General features: G+C 41.3%; 2 protein-coding genes across 5 annotated transcripts; both read right to left on the reverse strand.

The window, feature by feature from the left end:
• Positions 1 to 1,063: 1,063 nt before the first annotated feature.
• trim107 (tripartite motif containing 107) lies at positions 1,064 to 4,353 on the reverse strand. Of its 4 annotated transcripts, none has more exons than XM_084704939.1 (2): positions 4,094 to 4,353; positions 1,064 to 3,028 (listed from the first exon to the last, which is right to left on the reverse strand). In XM_084704939.1, the coding sequence occupies exons 1-2, from the start codon at positions 4,248 to 4,250 to the stop codon at positions 1,488 to 1,490; spliced, it is 1,698 nt and encodes a 565-aa protein (XP_084561065.1). In that variant the 5' UTR covers positions 4,251 to 4,353; the 3' UTR covers positions 1,064 to 1,487. The 4 variants fall into 4 exon arrangements, with proteins under 4 accessions (XP_084561065.1, XP_084561067.1, XP_084561068.1 ...); XM_084704941.1 differs by having other exon boundaries at positions 4,089 to 4,208; XM_084704942.1 differs by lacking the exon at positions 4,094 to 4,353 and adding an exon at positions 3,424 to 4,024.
• Positions 4,354 to 4,385: 32 nt separating this feature from the next.
• On the reverse strand, positions 4,386 to 20,841 carry LOC146273576 (phosphatidate phosphatase LPIN2). The gene is made up of 20 exons (XM_084704938.1): positions 20,758 to 20,841; positions 17,318 to 17,518; positions 17,136 to 17,231; positions 16,767 to 17,029; positions 16,417 to 16,521; positions 16,150 to 16,261; positions 15,147 to 16,050; positions 14,453 to 14,546; positions 12,295 to 12,482; positions 10,504 to 10,597; positions 9,684 to 9,753; positions 9,267 to 9,359; positions 9,047 to 9,120; positions 8,828 to 8,966; positions 8,431 to 8,579; positions 7,432 to 7,518; positions 6,915 to 7,067; positions 6,673 to 6,787; positions 6,439 to 6,542; positions 4,386 to 5,828 (listed from the first exon to the last, which is right to left on the reverse strand). The coding sequence occupies exons 2-20, from the start codon at positions 17,507 to 17,509 to the stop codon at positions 5,681 to 5,683; spliced, it is 3,180 nt and encodes a 1,059-aa protein (XP_084561064.1). The 5' UTR covers positions 17,510 to 17,518; positions 20,758 to 20,841; the 3' UTR covers positions 4,386 to 5,680.
• Positions 20,842 to 22,034: the final 1,193 nt, after the last annotated feature.

The following is a 22,034-nucleotide window of genomic DNA, read 5'->3' on the forward strand; positions in this document are numbered from 1 at the left end:
TGCTGATCACCATTCCCTCTTGCAGGGGAAATGAGAAGACAACTATTTTATTATACTACACTTGGTATTTTGAGTTGTAAATGAGCAGAAAAAACATGCTTTTAAATATATGTAATCATTATAAATAAGTAGGCTATGTATTTTTATATAAAATATACAGAAATATCAGTTGTAAAAGGTAATTTAAATATGGACCCCTGCAACCAACACAAGCAAGCACACCTTACAATTTCCCCAGAAATTGTACCCTCTCTAGTTAATATAAATAAATAAAACACTACAATACAGCAATCAATCCCCTACTAAGAACTGCCGTACTGTCTATGCTCTATAGACTTAAAACAAGACATTAGTCTGCCTACTAATGATAATAATTCATGTGATGCATTACTACCATCATTTATTCTTCTTGTTAAAACGAATTGTTATAAACTCACAATCAGCAGACATGTAGCTTAAATCACGTTACAGTTTGTGGGAGACCAAGATTATCGTCCTGCAGTCAGTTTCACGTGTACTTTATTTTGAGTTTATGGTCCACAATTTAAGAAAAAAAGAAATACAGAGGACACGACTTCGGTGTCCTCAATGGTAGTTACGGCCATGACTGCGTGTGACAACATTGTTAGAATCATAAATAGGCTAGTAAGTAGGCCTATGCATAATTATTTAAAATATACAGAAATATTAGTTGTAAAATGTAAGCAATAAAACAGACTCATCTGCAAAGGACGCAAGCACGCCTCACAATTTCCCCAGAAATTGTATCCTCTAGTTATATCAGTATATTCATTGGTTTTATGTATTGTTGTACCTGGACTGAGATTGAAAACTGTAGCTTTCCTAATTTCCATTCAACACGTGAATACACTGACAAATACTTAAGCTTACTATTTGGCAGTTAAAACATGTTTACTCAATGCAAATGAATATACAAAGCCCCCAAAACAGACAATAACCAAAGGTGTTGCAGCTAAAGTCTGAAAGACAATGATTTGAAAATGTTAAGTTCATTGGTCTGAGACATCTGACCATTATTGCATGCAAAGAATATGAATAGGTGTTAAACTTGATTACTTTATTGTTTCCTCTGGTTTTCATGTCACCACAGATACAAATGTTTCTAATACATTGCAACCAGCATCAATGTTTACATCCAGAACATACAGTATGTCCCAAAAATATGTAAATGAATTGGATAGACACAAAATCAACAACAACAAACCAACCTTGATCCCTTTCAAATCAAATGTTATTCGTGAAACATTTTTGGCAAGCAATGTGACTTCACAGATGTCTAAAATGCGCTTAAACCAACCTTAATAGTTATACATTTTATGTTAATCTTGCACAACTATTCTGGATTATATTATTGCAGCACTGAGTATTTACTGCATTCACACAAAATGTTTAATGATTTATCTATTTATTATTATAACAACTTAAACGTGTACACTGCCATCACAGTTAGGCTCGACTATAAGCTCTCACGAACACACTGTGATGTATGCCTTAGGTTGGCCTGCCATCATCCTGTAGGCCAGGTGCACTGGCTCCGTAAGGTTGGCCTTGAAGGTGTACATGTGAGTCTTCCCACTGCAAGGGCTCACATGGTAGAAGCTCAGTCTGTTGGTCTTGAAGCTGAGTCTGATCTCCATCCTGCGCAGCATTGTGGTCCTCTTCAGTGGAACATCATGGCCTTGCTCAAAGGCTCTGAGCAGGTTATCAACCCACATCAGGCACCAGGAACTGCGGCTGCTCTCCAAGGCACTAGCTAGCCCGCTACGTTCCAGCTTACTGCTGTAACACACACCTACAATCCAGGGGGCACCGTCTAGTTCCACCTCCCAACAATGCTCGCCTCCATAGAAGCTCTGGGAGCTGAGCACCTGGAGGAAACTGCTGAATCTTTGTTGCAGGAGTGGGTAGGCCTGTTTCACTGCACTATAGGTCACCGTCTTTAGGTCTTCTGATAGGATGAGGTTGGGATGAGCTGTTTCAAGGTCAAAGGTCAACTCTGAGGGGTTGAGGATGTTTCGTATAGAGCGCTGAGCCGCCCCAAGTCCGATCCTCAACTCAAAATGTTTCTGTTCCAGCTCAGAACAAACCCTGTCTGGGTTGATTTGGGGTTCAAGATTACCATCCCAGTTTTTCAATGGCTGGGCCATCAGCTCTGCGATGCGTGGCAGTACTATCCGGAGTTCAGTGTTAAACACAGTCTCATCTTTCTCATTCAATAAGGATTCAGCCTGGAAGTGTGCTTCACTCAGATGCTTGGTTACCTCTACTGCTTGCTTCCTGCGACTTTCCATACCCTCCTCAATGGGTTTAAGTTCTACCTCAATCAAATTTGTCACCCCCTCGCTGTAATTTAGCATTAACTCCATTATCTGCTCCAGCTGCCTGGCTGTCCTCACTCTCAACTGGCTGTTGTGAGCCTTCACCTCCACCTCCCTAACCTCTTCCTTCTTCAGATGCTCCTCTGACATTTGTAATTTGTGTGTCAGCTCTGCCAATTGGGATGCTAATTTGTGTTTTAGTTCATCCATTTCTGTTTTGGCTTTGGGATTATCTAGTTCATTATTTAAGGAGCTGGATAATGGACCAGCAATATGAAAAGCCTGTTTGCCCCCCAGGTCCGACTCCTGTTGCCTTTTTTCAGGACATCCTGAGCTATCAAAATTGGTCGGGTTAGTTGCTACCGCCACCTGGTGGACCACCTGAGGTGTACCTGTGTAATCAGTGTCAGACATAGGTTCAATATTTGTAGGACGGCTTCCTGCTGTGGCTTTGTATCTCTCAATGATGCTACACATCTTGAAGTTCTTCATCAGGTCCTTGGTTGCTTGATATTCTGTCTGGCACTCAGGGCAGCGATGGTGGTCTGCATCCACTGCCTTCTGCAGGCAGGCCATGCAGTAGATGTGGCCACATGGTAAAGACACTGGTTCCAAAAATAACTGCAGGCAGATGGGACAGCTCAGCTCCAATGCCAGAGGCCCATCTATCTCACGATGTGACATGGTGACTGGTTGTGAGAAAAACAATAAAATGTTACCAAAAAAAAATACAATACGATCTATAGACTATCTATTAAAAAGTAACCAACTGTGCGTGATAAAAACCAAATGTGTAACGTTTTAAGTACAGCTGTAACATACATTTAATCGTTGTTGATTTGTCCGTCATTTTAGCTGATTTTTCTGATGGTTAATCTTGTATTTTTTCATTATTTACAAATGTTTGGAAAACAGAATCCCAACAGGTCTGCTCCAGCTCGTGTTTACTCGACAAAGTAGCTGTGGCTACTGGCTCATTTTTGATGAGTCATTGAACGAAGTCCAAGAGACGATTAATGTGGGCGTTACTGTTGGTAACTTTCGATTTCCTTAGAAATTACAGCTATTAAATATATACACGTACCTTTACAAAAGTTACAAATCGTTGACGTTAGCTGTCCCGCGCGCTTGAAAAGGTAAATTCCCCCAATTACATTTAGGTTACAGAAACATAGGTGTGCACCTGTCTCGAAAGTGGGGCGTATGTAGGCCTATATGATTCCAAAAGTATCCTTCGAGATCGAAAACAACACGATGTTATGGAGTCACAAATATATTTTAAAACGTTTTACTGCGATGTACTCCAATTGCAGCGACGAAACACATTTTGAGACACCTGTTACATTGCTACCTGCAGTCTTGAAACAGCGGAGACAATGGTTCCTGTTCAAATATTGGCAGCTCACCCCAATCACATGATCGGAAAACGAAAACCCATAAAAAAAAGTCGATCTCAAAGTCAGCAGTCCTATATTGCCGCATAATTAACATTGCTCTTATTAAATTATATAAATCATCTATCCGTAAGGTTGCCAACTTCCTCAACCTTTCTTCCAGGTGCACGCGCGCATGCCAATAGCTGACCAACAATAACGAAAATCGTAAGCTTTCATTATAGCCATACCATAAACCTACTAATTTCAGTTTAATTTTGGCAAACCACTACTTTACTCGCTTGGATGTATTGTTCATAGTAATAGTCAAGACAATTATTACATGTTTCTCATTTTGACACAAGATAATGCTCACCTCACCAGTGGCCAGTTCACACACTGTCACCAACAAGCAACCACCGTGTCCCATAGCAATGTTTGCGTGAGTTTTGGCGCGTTTACAGTAGCTGGCGAGGCTGTTACTGGAATAGGGACTGGAGCTGTCCCTGACGGGACCAATCAAAATCACCCATAACATCGGGATGTCCCGGACAATTCGGGACGGTTGGCAACCCTATCTATCCGCATGGTAATGGACGCAGTAATATACACACTTTCCACAGATGTGCATGTCCTTTAAGTGTAATTTACAAGCAAAAGACACAATGTTACCATTTGTATTTTACTAACCACTTAAAACATAAGACGCCGTGTTGGGGATGAGTGTTTCACTTTGTTTGGAGAAATAAGATTAAAAGAAACATACAGTAACAGTCACAACAGTGGTCCTCCTCCAATGCATGTTATATATATATATATATAAATAATCCATGCCATCACTTTAGATGAGATAAAAAATCTTTAGAAAAGTAAATAAATAGAATATTCAATATACCACAAAAGGCACAATGTCAGACCCAACTATAACCAATTCAGTTTCCCCAAGAGTTATGTTAGCTCCATTCTGGAATGTATATGAATCCAAACCACCCGATAACATGCACTAGTCTACATCCTTACTGTAGTCCAGTACCTCCAAGACTGTAGACTGCAGAACTTTTATCTAGTAAAATTCAACACACATTCAACAATAAGATCCTCTTGCAATCCACACTTCTCTTACTATAACACACAGGAGATAATGCTTAGTGAGCATTGTCCTTTTTCGTTTAAACAACCGTGTTCAAACCTAGTTATAAATGTTCCGCAACTTCAGTCCGCATACTGCTCTGCTTCAAAGCTACCTGGGAATAGTTAAATGTTGCCAGTTTAGTTCAACTGTAGGAGTTCTCATAAACAAAAAGGCAAATTCAAACTTTGGCATATACTTTTTTCCATTTTGTGGCCAATGGAATGCCACTTTAAACACAGGTATTAGTTTCTCCACTAAAATACCAATCTCTTTGCCTAGCTGTATGTATAATTGTGATTGATTCCCAACATGGGGATGCTGGATGACAGTCACCCAAAATAAATGAGGCATAAAGTTTCCCTTGGGCAATCAGGGTTTAGGTGTGAACACCTCCATTATATAAAGTCTTTGAAAGCATATACATTCGTTTTTGGTTCATGTCACAATGCTACAGTGTGGTAATAATAAATCAATATTGAGGGTGGAATATATATATATATATCTGCAATTTCAGATAGAGAAAACAAACATTTCCTTTCTCCAGTTGTGTAGCCTAAGCCTTTTTGCAATTTTGCTTGTAGCGTTAAAGTATACCAATGAAAATAATTATCACTTCCATTCATGTTACCTGACTGCATGTCAAACATTGCACTATACAAGTATACACAGTACGTGCTTGTCCCGTTATCGCCATACTCTTGTAGCCTTTAATCACATTTCTAATCTAGCCTTTAGATCCAAGTGGATATCGATTGCCTATACCATTTTATTTAATTAATTCTTGAAGTTGCTTGAAAAGAAGAGATATTTGACAGAGCAGGAAGTTGAGAGTTGAGCTAGAGGAGGGATGACAGGTCCAGTGGAGGGAGAGGGGCTCTCCAGAAGGAGAAGTGGCTGAACTCTGGGCAGTCAAAGGAACATGACGATCCTTCTGTATGGACCACTGGGAAGAAGTGTTCCACTAACTCGCTAAGTTGAGCATACCTGGAAGACACACACACAGTACATGTAGTTACATATACTAGTGCACAGTGATGGTAAAACATTTGGCGAATAAGATATCAGTGAAACACACATACAGATTACTTGAACTATAGTGTATATGGTGCCCATGAGAAATTTGGTGGCGAGCGCACACACACACACACACACACACACATTCCTGGAATTATAGATAGGGTACAGTGCCAGCGCTGATGTCGGTGACACACACTGATTTCTGGAATTATAGATAGTGCTGTGCCCGTGATGCAGCTGGTGATAAAAATGTTGCAATGCTGATCCGAACAACGTCAATTGCGGCACTGCAGTCCGTTGGATTATTTAAAAAAGTACCTGCCACATTTCAAACTTTGCAGAGTGCCCGGCTCTCCAGATAATCATTGGAAACTAAATGCATGTACACACACACAGCCTGTGGAATTAATAGATACACACATACACAAACCTTCTTAAACATTCAAACACAAAACGCCTGTAGCGCATTCTCACAGACCAATCACAAGCACACAGACCAATCATAAGTACACAGACCAATCACACCCACACAGACCAATCAAAAGCAAGCACACAAGTCTCTCGGCTGGCTACGTACGATGATTTGTTCCCTCTTGTGTTCTCCTGGATCAGCTCCCCTCTGGGGTTCACAGTGAAGATCCTAGTGTCAGCAACACCCACCTGCTTGTAGGCATACGCATCCTGCAGATGGAGACAACACCACTCAGAACCATCAGGCTGTAGCTTGAGGCCATCATCTTGGTTTTTTATCATTAGCATAAAACACAGTATAACACAGTAACAAGTAAATAAGCATTGTAGTGTAGGTTACATTGGTCCTGTTGCCGAAAGCTGCATAGAAGGGCTGTCTTTGGGGATTGAAAAGGTCCCTGATGTCAGTCAGGCAAGCAATCTTGAACACCTCTGGTTTCTTCTCTATCACCTCTCTGGGATGGGTAAGTGAAGGACATAAAGTAAAAGATTGAAGAGTACAGTTTGCCCGAACATCTAGGTAGGTGACAGCAGCAGTGAAGCCATTTTCCCGTGGTGCAGGATAGTGTGGGGACTCTTTACCTGTGCAGGGCAGAGAAGAGGCTGCTGGGAGCCAGCAGCACAGGGCCCTTGGGGAGGACAGTGCCCTTGTCATTCACCCACTGCAGGTAGCCCTTGGTAATGTCAGCCATGCCAATGGCCCTAGCCGAGCAGTACAAGAACTTGTATCCATTTCTAGAGGGGCAAGTCAGAGTCAGAAGTCACTCAAAGCAGCACTTGACTGTTGCTTCCAATGAGATTTGAGTGCTAACTTGTTTTATTTAAATGAGTCTATAACAGTTTGGAGAAAAACATACAACCCTAAAACAATGGAAAAGGCTAAGTAACCTATGCACTTTTGTAAAGCTTTGTCTTGGAAGTCGCTTTGGATAAAAGCGTCTGCTAAATGAATAAATGTAAGTAACATAGATGTTAAGGTGTTTTTTATTGATCTAATACATTTCTAGAATTTTTACATGGCCATCACGGGAAAATGTAACGCAAGTTACATGTAAAATAGTAGTTAAATAAAATGAAAGGGTGTTTGTACAGTACTTACTGGTGGATTTTGTGATAGAGTTTGGCAATCCCATGATGTGTCCAGTCTTTACCCAACTGTGGAAGAATATGTCCCAAGGCATCGGATCTGAATAAATCCAGAAAGAAAAGACATATACTCAGTACATGTACTCAGATAGTTGATGGCTTTGCATACACGACAGCCATCCACTACCCTCTGAAAGGAAACACACATGCCACGCAATTAAATGCTAATCTAGTGACAGAACAGAAGTTAGGGTTCGTTCTGGCTCTGCACTCCCAACACATTGAATTTGAAATGAGCACAAGCTGATACTATAAGCTATGCATTTCAATGTGGCTCCATGAGAATTTAGCTGTAGAATATACTCTTAATTATTCTGAGACACTATAGAAACACAATTCCAGAAGTTGGATGATGCTAAAGAGTCACACTCTCAAAAGGATATGCAAGTATATCATTATACTAAAATAGGACTTGCTACTGAACGTGAATCCGCTAATTTATATTCACAACAAACAAATTGACTAAATGGAAAAATCTATATAACATTTGCCCATCAACCTTTAAAGTTGCAATAGGCAATGTTATAAAATGAATTAAATATGATAAATTAAAATGAGCACCCAACAATTTTTGCCTGAACTTCCTCCAGCTCTAGTTTGACAGTGGTTTCCCAAACTTATCTAAGAAGGAAAGCCCGACTTGCCAAAGGAACAGGATTGCCGCAAATTAACTGTCTGGAAAGTAGTGGGCCACTCCCACACACAATGTGAAATTGAACTGGCACTGAGCCGTCTATGTTGCTAAACAACTCTCAGATGGCCTAATGTGTAAAGGGGCCCAAAAGAGGTTTTTATTTAGTATATTTTTATTTTATTTATCCAAATTTACTATTGTACACAGCCTAAACAACAATACTTGTGTCCGTATGTGGACACTACTAAAATGTCCCATTATAAACTATATTAGACACACACATTTGACACTATATATGTCACATGCACAAACACTTACTTGGTGATGGTGCCGTCAATATCGGAGATGACAACACTGTCATCCCAGTTCCAAAGGTAGATGGCAGCCTCACAGCGACATGTGCCCTGGTACTGAGTGGTCACGCTGAACACAACCTTGTTGGCCCCCTCACGAAGGTTTAACCGCTCCTGAACAACACAACCACAATGGTCTGTGCTCATTCACACAACCAAGATGTCTCCAGTTTTGTTTTGATTGAGGAATTTAAGATGTAGGCAATAGCATTTGCAGTCAATATGTACAAGATAAAGAAGAATGTTGATGATCTTGGGAACCCATATTTCAACACATAATTTTTTACCAATATCCGACGTCTATGGCACATAGTGTGCTCGGAGGTGAAAGGTGTGTTTTAGCTTGTGTGTGTAAAACTCACAATCTGTTCAGAGGTGAGGCGAAGTGACTTTCTGTACATCTGGCTGATGCACTGAGCTGTGGTCATGGTCTCTGTTGATAGGCTGGCTTGTCTATCCAGACCCTCCTCCTCATCGCTGGACAAATCATCGAGAGTTGCCCTAAAGAGCAAAACATAACACATTTTCATCACAAAGTACAGTATGTTGCTACCATACTGTGTGTGTAGGTGGTAACTCACTTTATAGTCATAGGAATAGACACAGAGCAGGAGGCTTCCATCTGAGGTTCCTCAGGGCTCTGCTTTGAGTTGGCCTGCAGAAAGTCAAGGTCGAGGCTTGTAAGCAAGCACATACAAGTACTTTTCCAGTAAATTGTATCCATTAACTGCCCTACTGTTCATGTCCATGTTTATGCAACACTACTGCTTGCCCTAACCCTGTGGTGATTGGCCTGTCTACCTGATTGGCGTCCATGTCCTTCCTCCTCCAGGAGAACCACCAGCGCCCAGACTTCTTGGGCATCTTGACCTTTACAAGCTCCTCTATGGTGTTCTGCTCAGACAGGGTCAGAGGCAACACAAAAACCATTATCATTGTTTGCCTGATGAGAACAGTGGCATGCGGAATTGAAAGTATTCATCCCTAAGTTCTAAGTCAAAGTGGTTTATTTGTCCCATGCACTGAATAACACAGCATCATCAGGATGGTGAAATGTTTGCGACCTGGCATCTACACAGTAGCATCACACACAAAAGAAAAAAGCATCACATCAGCATCAAAACTAATATACAAAGAAGGGTAGAATTCTGTCAGGGTTTGAGATCTAAGGCAGATAACTGAGGAAGCAAAGCTATCCTTATGAAACAGGAAAAATACCTTTGGCAGGTTCTTCTGGAAGGCTTGCATTGCCAGGACCATGGGGGCTGCCACCGCCCAGTTGTAATACCTGAGGGAACAACCACAAGGGAGAACCTTAGGACATTCAGTCATACCTTTGGTTTTGTAAATAAAAGGAATGTGACTCACAGCCCAATCTTAATAAAGCCAATGATAACAGTACCTGGCAAAAATCATTTTAAACCATGACAAATGCCCGTGGCAAAATAACCACAAGTTTATATTTTTCTTGCGCAATTTACATCAGTGGATATGTGTTCATCATATGGGTGGAATCATTAAATGGTCCTCTGGTGCATCATATGGACAGCAATTGGAGAGACATTTCAGCTTTCAATTTTCAAACTAAGTTGGCACATTGATCTAAACACATTAAGTTCTGGTAATTGAACCTGAGCTTGTCAAAAAAAAAAACTACATTTCTTGTTTCAACAAACACTGGCAAGGGACTTTAAGGTACAGTTTAAAAACTGTTTAATTAATAAGAAACAATAAAATTACTATCCTAGGCCTACCTGTGTGTTATTATATACAACTCTGGATTCAAAAAAAAAGTTGAGAAGGACAATTTAGAGTGTTCCTCACTCTAAATTGTCCTTCTCAACTCTGTTTTAAATGAAAGAAAAATGTGCAGTGGACTTTTCCAGAGCTGTATAACTTCACAAACACTCTCAATGCAAATTTGATCCCGAACCAGCATTACTTATAACATGAAAATTTAAATTGCCACTACAACACCCCCAAAGTATAATGAAATTGAAAATGAAGAAATTGTGAATTGCTTCTCTGCTGTACTTACTTTGAGTTAATGCAGATTACCAGGTTTGGATCATCAATGATTCCAGGGTTGTTCACAAAATCCTGATATGTCACAATGTGTTCCATGAACTTATCTGAATTGAAAAGCAATGAGATAATTTGATGACTGAATCAACAACTAGTAGAAAGCGCCTCAAATTATGTGAGACAAATGATTTATTTCATTCTGATTAAAACTATTTACTTTTTCTATATGTTCACTATTTGGCCAAAAGTATAGTATGCGTGGACACACCTTCAAATCAGTGCTGAAGTGCTTAGCTCTCAAACATCGTCTTCAGTTGCAACAATCACTACAGTAGCCTACAGTAGTAAACACAAGAGTTCGGAACGACCTCGGAAAGTAAAGTATGTACAAGAACAGTTTGTCGGTAGCTTCCTGAGATGATCCCCTAGATACCACAAAGCATTTGCTGAAGTAATGCAAGTTTATTAAGACTCAGAAGTCGAGTAAATACATTCTCTGAACTGATAATTACGCTTTATGACAAATGCCAGAAGACAGCTGCCAGTAGAATGCAACATGATCAAATGCACTGTCAACTGTACGGTTTGCGAGGAGCGATAATAGTCTGGGTGGTTTTTATGGTTTAGGCTTATATACAATAAAGGAAATATTTGAGTTACAGCATATAATTACATTCTATACGATTTAATGCTTTAAACTTTGGGGCAACAGTTTGGGGAAGTGCACAAAGTGAGGTCCCTACTGTCCTATCTGTCAAGAGGTGTGGAAGAACTTGACTGGCATCCACCTTTGATATACATTTTAACGTCAATGCAAGCTAGGCATAATTTCTCCACATTGATGTTTCAACCTCACTAATGCTTTTCGGTCTTAAAAGTAAGCAAATCCATCGTCAATGCAATCTATTGGATAGTAGCATTTCATAACAAACACATCTTTTTGGAATGAGATCAGGTGTCCGAATAGGCTTCTTAAGGCCGATATATGCTTCTGCGTTTTTCAAAAAACGGACACATGAGAACGCCCTCGTCTCCGTGGAACGCCCTCTACGAGCTCTCAGTCAGCCCCCGGAGAGCCTCGGAGAGCTTGACGTGCACCTCCTCAATTTTCTAACTGTCGTAATTTTGGAGAGCTACGGAGACCCCCTTGGCTGTGATTGGTCAGTATTAAGAACTGCTTGCGTCAGGGGCGGGGGCGGGGTTGCCGTGATAAACAGGAAGAACAGAATCCTTTGACCGCCATTGCTGTAAGTTTTTACAATCCTACAAATGGGCAGTGTAGTTGAAAATGTGCATATTTTATTGATTAAACGGCTAATTTGTAAATTTGCTCCAACTTCACAGTAACCGAGGTAAATAAACACTCGACGATGTCTTACAAAAAAACGTTGCGCCACCTACTCTTCTGGCGGTGAATTGTTTGTGCGCCGGCCCATCCGTAAACGGAGACGCGGAAGCATATTTCGGCCTTCATGAGTCCACAGACTTTTGACCATGTTGTGTATTTACATTTAGTCATTTAGCAGACGCTGTTATCCACAGCGACTTGCAGTAAGTATAGGGACATTCCCCCCGAGGCAAGTAGGGTGAAGTGCCTTGCCCAAGGACACAACGTAATTGGCACGGCCAGGAATCAAACCAACAACCTTCTGATTAATAGCCCAACCTCCCTAACCGCTCAGCCATCTGACCCCCGTCAGATGGTGAGCAAATGTGAGCAGAAGCCAATTTCCTGCCCTTTCCACATGGGCATGTCACATTACAAACTGACCAAAAAACACAAACCGAGCACACAGAAACACACCTTTGTTAATCAAGCTGGTGTCAGAGACGCGTCCGCAGAGGGACATGCTGGCGTCCATGGTGTCAGACGTGGAGTCGGATAGATACTCTGTGCCGCTGTCCATGGCCCCGCTGCCTACAGACTGCGGGGACTGGGTCCCCGACGTGGAGCCCTGCTCCGGGCCCGGCCGCGGCAAGCCCTCCGTCTCACTGGAGGGATGAAAACACTCCTGTGAGATGCTGAACACATCACACAATTTATCTACAGAACATGCTCCAAATACAGTAAGTTTGTTAAGCTCAACTCGACAGTGGATACATTTTTACACATGGTCCTTTGAAACGTCAGTGACTGTACTGTAAAGGCTTCAGAATCAACGGACAACACTGGACAACAACCCCTCACTGGTATTCACTGGCACAAAGGGCTACAGTGGTGTTTAGGAAAGGCGATCAGGTGCATCTGGGAGTCAGGAGACTGAACTCCAGAGAGGACACGTAGGGTAGGAAGAGCAAACGTGGCTCTAACTTGTGACAATAGCATACTACCATGGCAAGCCAAGTCAGGCACAGGCACATTCTATGCAATATGCTTGTGTGTAGATGAAGCAGCATAGTACTTTATCAAAAAGTTAGGTGTCACCCCAGTGTGACCTTTTAACAGTGAAATATGGTCAAATGGTTATACTTGAGCAAATTAAGAGATGAAGTCAAAATTTGAATCTGTTTCTGATTCTGGTACTCCCATCCAAGTACTGCCCAGTGTTTCCCACACATAGACTAATACATGGTGGTGAGCCACAGAATCAACACCGGCCGCCACATATTGCGTTTCGTAATTATTATTATTTTTTAACACTATTTAGGTTAAAACACGCAGCGTATTCGTTCAGCTGCATTTCCTTTCCTTGCTCTCCCTCCGTCTCTATCACTCACATGTCTTTCTCACATATGCACACAGTCACAACGTCACAACACTTCGTTCTTTTGGTGAGAAGTCTCAGGAGCTAGCTACTTACCCGGCGTCATGGAGCCGACCAGTTAAATAGTTAATTTAGCACTAGAGATGCTACCTGCACATGCAGAAATTATTTGTTTGTTGTCGATTTTGTGACGGTGTGAATCATTTTCAGCCCCCCCTCCCCCCGCCACAAATTGCTTTCTAATCTGTGGGAAACACTGTTGCCGTATGAGTGTTTCGTCACTGTCCTATCCAGGCAGGGACAAATATTTTAAGATTACTCAAATGGAGATGTACCGCTAATAGATCATGTTAGGTAGTATCAGTTAACTTTCTGTCATGGTTACAAAGTTTCAGAAATATTTTTTAAGGATCTTATACATCCTTGTTTGCAAATGTTTTAAGGAAAGCAGACACCCCGAGGTTAATTTTATAAAGGCATTGAACCAAGGTCAGCCCTCTACTTCCTCTGTGGCACAGACAAGATAAGTCAACATTCCTCACCACTTGGAAAAAGTGAGGGAAAGATCTATCTTGCCACATTTAATGCACCGTAATCCTTGACTGTACGGTAACTGATTACTCAGGACCATGTCATAATATAAATAGGGGAGAGGCCAAACATTTCAGGTAACCAAATGTACATTCAACACATTACAAATGCACCACATAGATTCACTGTTGTTTTTGATCATTTCACATTTCGTTTTGAAGACTTGTCTTCATTTGCCATTGACAGAGGGATTTTAGTTTTATGCATCTTTGCCTGATGACAATGTACCACTTGCCATCTGTTGTACATTTAAAATTCTACATAAAGCCTAGAGTTTCCATTTCCAAACATGTAATTGTGTGTCAGATGTTGGTGTTTTCAGTTTTTTAGGCCAACATGACATAACAGTACTTTACATTTTGTGTACCTGCACACATTTTCAGTTATATCATCATTTATCGGTGGCTCATCGTTTTGAGAATGTATTTTTTAATAATAATTTTTGGTGACATTTTAACTTGAGTACCAATCAGGGTATATTGTTCCATTCAAGTTTTTAAATTTTCAGATGTTTAAATTAACGGATGCTAAAGGCTCACCATGTTTACTCGAAATGGCCGTAATCCAGTTAAAATAAAGGGGCAAGAATGCTGTTTAATTCTAAGACAACGGTACTATGATGTTTATGCCCAACAGTTTAGCAGTGGAAGTAATTTCCTGTGTTACCTTTTAGGGAAGTAGAGAGCTGCCACTTCAGGGTTGAGGTTGGACAGATCATCCAAATAGATGTCAGAAGGTCCCAGGTGCTGGCTGCGTTTTCCTGCATTCCAACACAAAGCACTGAATGAGTACAGCACAACCATAACAATGGACAAACTCTGAATTTGATAGTTGAAGAGATGATGACTCAGATTAGCCTGACGTTGTCATACTCATAATTCTAGTCAGAATATGAGTCTGAGAACTCTCCGTTGGGCTGTGAGTATGGGGCATGTTTCAACCGAACTCGTAAAACAAATGCTTCTTCGCTCAATTGGATAGACCTACAACCAATCAGAGCAACGTAATATGTTGTTTGTTGAAAAGGAATTCAACCAAAGCGCTCTTTGGTGACGTGGTTGATAACGTTACTGTTGATCATCTGTCCATCATCGTATAAAGCCCGCCCTGACAATTTGATTGGTCCGAACAGCTCCTGTTCGGACTAGTTTTTCCCCAAACGTGCCCCCCCCAGACCCAACTTCCCAACCAAATTTTTTTGTGGGCCGGGCTAAGTTGGGCTGGCAGCCAGGCTAGACTCAGATATAACATTTTAACTATTGAGATTTATTGTTACTTACGATTACAAGAATCATTAAAATTATGAGAATTATAACATAACCATGTACTTTTTATAATATGCATGTAAAGATGTCTTCACCTTTTGTCTTATCCTGCTGTTCATATTTTAAGGTTCCCTCTGCCGACTGGTCCTCCCCTCCGGTTTCATTGGCCAGCTCGGTTACCCCAACGCTCTCTGCAGTCTGGTTGGTCAGTGTGGCCTCGGTAGTCATGTCAATCCCTGCCACTTTCTTGTTTTGGTCACATTCCCCAGTGCAGGGTTCATTCCCTCTGTCCGCCTCAGTCAAAACAACTCCTTTCCTGAGCCCTTGATGGTTTGGCTCCAGTAAAGCACTCTGCTGCTCGGGCTTCTCAATGTCAACGAGTGACTCTGAGTTAACTGAACTAGCTGCATTAGCTAAATCAGCAGTACTAGGTGAGCTGATAGTGTTTGCTAAAGAGGTTGTGTTCGATCTTTGTGTCTCTTTAGCTAAATAAGCAATATTAGATATGCTAGCTGTGTCAGATAGGCAACTGACATCCTTGCTGTCGGTACATTCTTCGGTAACTAGACTCGTAGCATTCTCACTATACTCAACACAAACTGATTTTCCAAAGACATTCGGGGACTCCTCAACCTCTACGTTGGATGGGGTTTGCTTGACTAGTTTCAACCCTGTCTGTGAATAATCTACCCAGGTTTGTTCAAGCACCTGGCTTCTATCTAAGCTACCCTTTGCTAATGATGCTAATGTGGATGGATCTTTTGTACTGGAGTGGAATGACTGAGGTCCGTCATCAAGGGTGAAAGGGATCCTTTCGATATACGGAAGTTCTGAATCTGAAGACAGTATCCTGGGTTGGGGTCTAACCATGACCACCCGGTCTATGCGACCACAGATGACCGTGGCCTCGGAGTCCATGTCGAAAGAGTCCTGCCTGTGGATGGTGCGGAAGTGAGAGCTGCCTGAGGCACGCTGCACTTCGGAAGGGGTTCTCTCCAACTGACGGGGGGAAAGGACAGAGTGTATTTTGTGATCAACAGTAAGTGCGAGCTCTAAACCTTGATATAGGTGCCTGCGTGCGCCTGCGTGTGTGTGTACCTTGGGGAAGCCTCCCCAGCTCCACTGCATCTGTGGTCTGGAGGACTCCTGCTGCTTCACAAGCAACTCAGAGTCACTCTTGGGAGAGGATGGGCGACTGTAGAACACAGTGCTTGAAGACAGTGAGAGAATTGTATAAAAAAGGGTAGTAAGAGTCCGAACATGACAAGGGTACTCGTTACATGAGACCATTTCATGGTTAAACTTGAGAAAGTAAGTATCAGTTGAGAACAGAAAGGGAGACAGAATCTGCCGAGGGGCTCTCACCTCTCTGAAGGAGACCACTCTCCATCTGAGTGGGGGTGAACGTCTCGGCTCTGTGTTGCACCCACTTCAAACGGCTCCTCAGCCAGTGAGTAGTACACCGACTTACTGATATGATGAAGGACATATTACAGATGTTATTTACCGATCCCTCCAACCACAAAGGTGTATTGGCTTTAAAGCAGCAAGTTCAACCATTTGCGTCACAAATGGGTATTGGACTGCACTCCCCAAATTCTGAAATGGCTTTAATTGAAAAATGATGATGTAGAGTCCTAATGGCTAAAGATTACCATTTCAGTATCAGAACTAGTAATGCATAGGAGTAGCCCTCTAATAGGTTCAGCTCTGACCTGGCTAGTATACTCAGAGTGGGCACTTTGGTAGGGCTCTCCAGGTCTGCCTGCTCCCTCTCTCTCTCCCTCTCTCTCTCCCGCTCCTCAGATGAGGAGCTGCCGTCCTCCCACAAGTGTGTGTCTGAGCGCATGCGTTTGCGGCGGCGTTTTTTCCGACGCCAGCTTCCCCCCACGCTAGCCAGAACCTCAGCAGTCTCCTCGCCTCCCTTTGGGAGTTCCATGGGGATTGGGGAGGTACAGAGGTGTGCTGGCACTCTGGACTAGAGGGAAGGAGAGAATCGATTAAAACATGTATTGAGTCTTGGGCAAAGAGTCTCCAGCTGCTATAAAGGCAGTATCTTTGAACCCAATGTGCCTCAACCCTACCTCCAAATCTTCATTTTCCTCCACAAAGAAAGCTTCTCCATTGTCCCCTAGCTTCATGTGCAACTGAACGGGTTCCCCATTGATCTCGATGTCCACCTGCAACACAAAGCAGCTATTAGTACTTGAGAGATGCGCCGGGTAAGTGTGTGTGTGTGTGTGTGTGTGTGTACAAGTATGCTCACCACTTTCTCCTTGGACCGAAGCACCCCTAATTTCCCAAAACGCACATGGAAGGGGGAGCACTGGAGTGAACCATCAGGCTGGCGCACCACAATGACATCAATCCCCCCGGTGAGTGTGGCGGGGTTGAGCCCGCGGTACAGCTCCTTCACTGTTACAAACACCGTCTCCGCCAGCTGACCCACGTAGTTCATGGTCTGAGACTGGAGGGAGACAAAGGAGAGACAAAAACACCTTGTCATTTTCCCAGCCTCTTTACTGTATTGGGAATCATGATGACAACCATTGAATGCTTTTGTAAGTGGCTGTGCACAGTTCAGAGAGGGTGGAGATTTGGAAGGCAGATCACAGTCTTCCTTGTATTGGAAAATCCCAAGTCTCACTAGCCAAAAACAACTTCACTGGTGAAATCAACACATTGGCCAACTGCCATCAATAAAGGCAGGCCATTTGATAATTTTGCTTTTAACCTGCCTTTTTCAATAACAGAACCAAGTAATACACGCTAAAAAAGCATATATAAATATGTATCCATACTCAAGAAGGTTGACAGTCTTACCAGGATGTGTCTTCTCTTGAAACGTATTGTCACCCTTAGCTGAGCTGTATGTTATAAACAACCTTTATTGACCTTTGGAACGAGTCATGATGATTAAGGGGCCAGATCAATGGCTTTGTAGGACGATCAAGGTCTAAAGTTTCTCTTTAGCCCCTTATTACAAAACCTAAACCTCATTACCCCACGTGAGGTAAAAATCAAGCCTAGAATTGAAGAGGGGTCTCCCTCACTTCATCTCAGCCAGGGACAAAAGCAAGACTTCAGGACACACCTTGTCAACACTGAAAAATAACACACCTTGCTCACCTGGTTGGTTTTCCTAATGCAGAAAATTGGGATGTTCCTGTTGGCTATTCTCTGTATAGCTAGCTCCCAAATTACAAGGTACTTATTAATATTGCCCTGATACTGATGACCTTAGGACAGGCATGATTTATGCCTTTCCAACTAATTTCACAGTGCTTTTTTTCCTCAGCAATGTAAAAAGTGCCTTTCCGATGAACACAGTTTCTACCAGCTATGGTGCTAAGTAACCACAAAGCTTCAGAGTACTAAGGACAGGAAAAAGAAAACAGACAAAGCCCTTAAGTTGTAGGCTAACAAACATGCTAAAGGCCCAGAGTCTTAGAGAAGAGTTTAGCTCTTACCCATAAAGAAGGGTGAAGGTGTCCCTTCCCTAAAAAGTCTTGTTCCCTCGACCCCCCCGCCATCAGCTGCCCAAATGTTTTTCATTCCCCAGAATCCTCTGCACTCTTCATTGGAGTAGGTCCACTTTACCCACACACAAGGCTACATTTTAAGCTGTTGTAGTAGGCTACAATTAATTAGCAAGGAATGTTCCAAATAAATTATCTGAAGTCTACTCAATCAAGTACACCTGCTCTACTGTTTTAGCAGTAGTAGGCAAATACTTAGTCTCTAAGACTTATATCTGGACCTGCGTGTTCTGGGCTGGGTAGGGCTACAGCACTAGTCATTTACACTCGACACTGCTCCCTCAATCACTTACACATACATTAAAGGCACATTCACACTCAACCCACTCTCACACACACCCATCAAATTCACACTTCCCCACTCATGCTGCACATGACAGCCAGGCCAGCAGTTTCTGAAAGGCTGAGGTCGTTCTATTATTCACCAATGCTTTGCACGGGTATGCATACGCACACACACACACACACAAATCAACTAGTCACCAAACAGCTTCTGGGCTTCACCACAGCTCACTTTTTATTCAAAGATGGAGGACATCGCTGTGAGCATCAACACCATATGTACATTGGAAAACAGTCTGGATGACACACTTTTAAGGACATTGACGAAAAGAACAAACCCCTTGAAGGTAAGGTTGTAATGTTGGCGACAATACATGCGGAACACAAGATTTGTCTGGCACTTGACTTTTAGGGATAGCCTCTATAGACCTACATTGATAGTCAAATGAAGAGTTCTAACTGTTTTACTGAAATCTGGTCAGATCAGGAGAACTAGTCTGTAATGGGCCACTGGAAAGGTCCTGGTGTGCATTGACTAGTGCGTAATTGTTTCTTTCTTTGCTCAGTCAGGATTTTCCAGACTAGATGCAGTCGATTTGTATTTGGGGAAGGGAAAAGGCTCCACAATTTTGTAATGGAATCTGCAAGGTCAGCAGTTTTTGAAACAAAGCCTACAGTAGACAATGTGGGCCAGCGTGCTGAGACAGAAACTAAAGAGATTTGGACCGTGGGAAAGGATGGGAGGCGTATTAAGTGGGGTGATAAAAGTTGAGATTAAATTAAGATTTGGTCTAAATTTGAATCTAAAGAGAAAGGGGTAAACCTTAACCTACATAGTGTTTTGCAATACTAAGCTCTGTCTTGATTATGTGGGAAGCTGTGTGCCAACTGTACTATGGTAACAATATTTCATAACTGCACTGAAGAATCAGCCAAGTATGTTCAGAGTGCCTTTACCGTGATGGAAGAGTAGGGTTATATCAACAGTAACTTTTGTGGTAATTAGAGTATTTTACTTCATCTGGGGGGTGAAGTAACAGACTGACTTGAAGTAAATACAATTTAAGCCTAATTATTCGATAGTTGATTTATGCTGGCTTGTGTCATTTTTCCAGTTGGGTGTCAATTAATGAGATGGAGTTTTGAGCAAATGAAACCCAAATGCCAAGGACGTTTTATAATCTTCAACGTCAAGCTTGTGCATCTCTGGCGTTAAAGCTTGATCGGATGTCGACAATAACAAAGCGCATTATTTATATTTGTTTGTTTTGAGCTGATCGAGGATCTTTATAGTAATCAATATTAATAATATTGACGCTCCAATCTTGTGTCTTCCTAGTCATTTTTACTTAGCTTAACATATGGTACAAAACACATTTGGTTTAAGTTGCACTTAAATCTTTTGTTACTGAACAACTACATATCGCTTCCAAGTTAGGCTAACATTTTAGCGATGTAACCAATCGAGGAAATCACTATAGCTAGGCTAGCTAGAGCTAGATCTTGCAACATTGTTTCGCGTTTAGTAACAGCTCGAAAAGAGCATCAAACACAATTAGCCATTGAAATGACAAAATCACACATTTACTATATGGCATAGCTAACAAGGTAAGCTAGCACCACAATGCTTAGAAATGTTTGCAAGTTGTTAGCTCACTGTACAGTAGGCCATGTCAGAAATCATCAGTATGGAATACTTAATGCTAACTTCAAGTCATCCCAGCTACACCTATTTATTTGGCGACGTGGCTGGGAATACAAAACAAAACAGTTGCGAAAATACTTCTACACACCACCTGCCACGTATTTGCATAGCTACTTAAACAAGATAATAAAACGAAGAAGTTAGTTCAAAGACCATTTGGGAACTTTTGTTTGTTCTCACCTTGTTGATCAAGTTACCCAAAATTATTCAAAGACGCTTCTTCTAGCCAACATTCTGCGCTTGCGCCGCAAACTGAACAAGAGGGACGTCACACCGCAGTTTGACCAACGAGAACAAAGGAAAGCAAAAACGTGCGTCTTTTGTTTGTTGTGTTCAGAGCTTTTATGGCAAAGTGATTCTCGATTACAAATAATAAAGTTAGGCTTGTAGGCCTACATAGGCTATATATAATTTAGCGTTTTGGTTTATGAAAAGTCTCCGACAAAAGCCATACATTGTTATTTTGAATTGAAACGGTACCAAAAACAACACCTTTTCAAGTGTATGGTGAATTAAACATTTAAATTAATCCAACTTAATTCAGATTAACCTACTGAAAGTTAAATGAAGGCCAACATACCTGTATTTTATCAGTAAACCTAAGGTTAGTAAGTAAGTATTTAAATATGTATAAGAGAATGAAAAGCTTATTGACTCCATCCATAAAGTAGCCTCATGAGAATATAATTTTACCAGCAGAGGGAATACTTTAACTACTAACGGCATTATGAAGTTGTCTCGTGGGCCTATAGGCCAGGGCGTCATGTAATTGCGAAATACAATTCTATAATTATAAATATGATATATGTATCAATGATATATAATTTATTAAACATAACCTACCTAATAATTTTACTTAAAATCTCAATTTTCAGGATTAGGGAATCATATTTGAAATGATTCTGAGAATTTAAGCACTGGAATAGCACAGCTATTGATTTACATTAAGAATTACATTTACGAATATAAGCTATGATTATGAATGATCACATATGGAGTATCACTTACATCTCTCATATAGTAATAAGGAGTCTGTGTACCTCTGGAAACACATTCCTTTTCAACTTGTTATTGGATGTATAGATGATATTTCTCTGAGTACCATGAAAAATATAATGGAAATGTTTAAATACTTATCAAGCAAATAATATGTTGTTATATTTTATACTAAAAACAACTCTTTACAAAATTACATTCTTGACAGGCATTTTTTTAAATGGAATTTCTCATACTAAATTCTAAAAGGTTTAGGAGATTATTACCAAAACCCAATAATGTATGACCAGAAACATTTAAATTGTGGTTGTAACTAGTACACCTACATTGACTGAAAGGAAATACAATCTGCTTATTTTGTTTAAATATGTTATGGCAGATAATTAGTTTGTGGCTATACAACAGATGCTGCAACCTTGACATAGCAAAATAAGTTCCCTTAGACCCAGACACTAGTCAGT

This window comes from Hypomesus nipponensis, chromosome 9 (genome assembly GCF_054491055.1).
Source record: "Hypomesus nipponensis isolate SF chromosome 9, ASM5449105v1, whole genome shotgun sequence".
In the NCBI taxonomy this organism is placed as follows: Eukaryota; Metazoa; Chordata; class Actinopteri; order Osmeriformes; family Osmeridae; genus Hypomesus; species Hypomesus nipponensis.

Excerpts from the sequence above, each read along its gene's own strand:
- trim107 (XM_084704939.1), bottom strand. The coding sequence starts at position 4,250 with ATGTTATGGGTGATTTTGATTGGTCCCGTCAGGGACAGCTCCAGTCCC. Across the intron at positions 3,029-4,093 it reads AGTGTGTGAACTGGCCACTG|TCACCATGTCACATCGTGAG; the intron begins GTGAGGTGAGCA and ends TCTCACAACCAG.
- LOC146273576 (XM_084704938.1), bottom strand. The coding sequence starts at position 17,509 with ATGAACTACGTGGGTCAGCTGGCGGAGACGGTGTTTGTAACAGTGAAG. Across the intron at positions 17,232-17,317 it reads TTCGGTCCAAGGAGAAAGTG|GTGGACATCGAGATCAATGG; the intron begins GTGAGCATACTT and ends TTTGTGTTGCAG. Across the intron at positions 16,522-16,766 it reads ACTCTGAGTATACTAGCCAG|TAAGTCGGTGTACTACTCAC; the intron begins GTCAGAGCTGAA and ends TCATCATATCAG.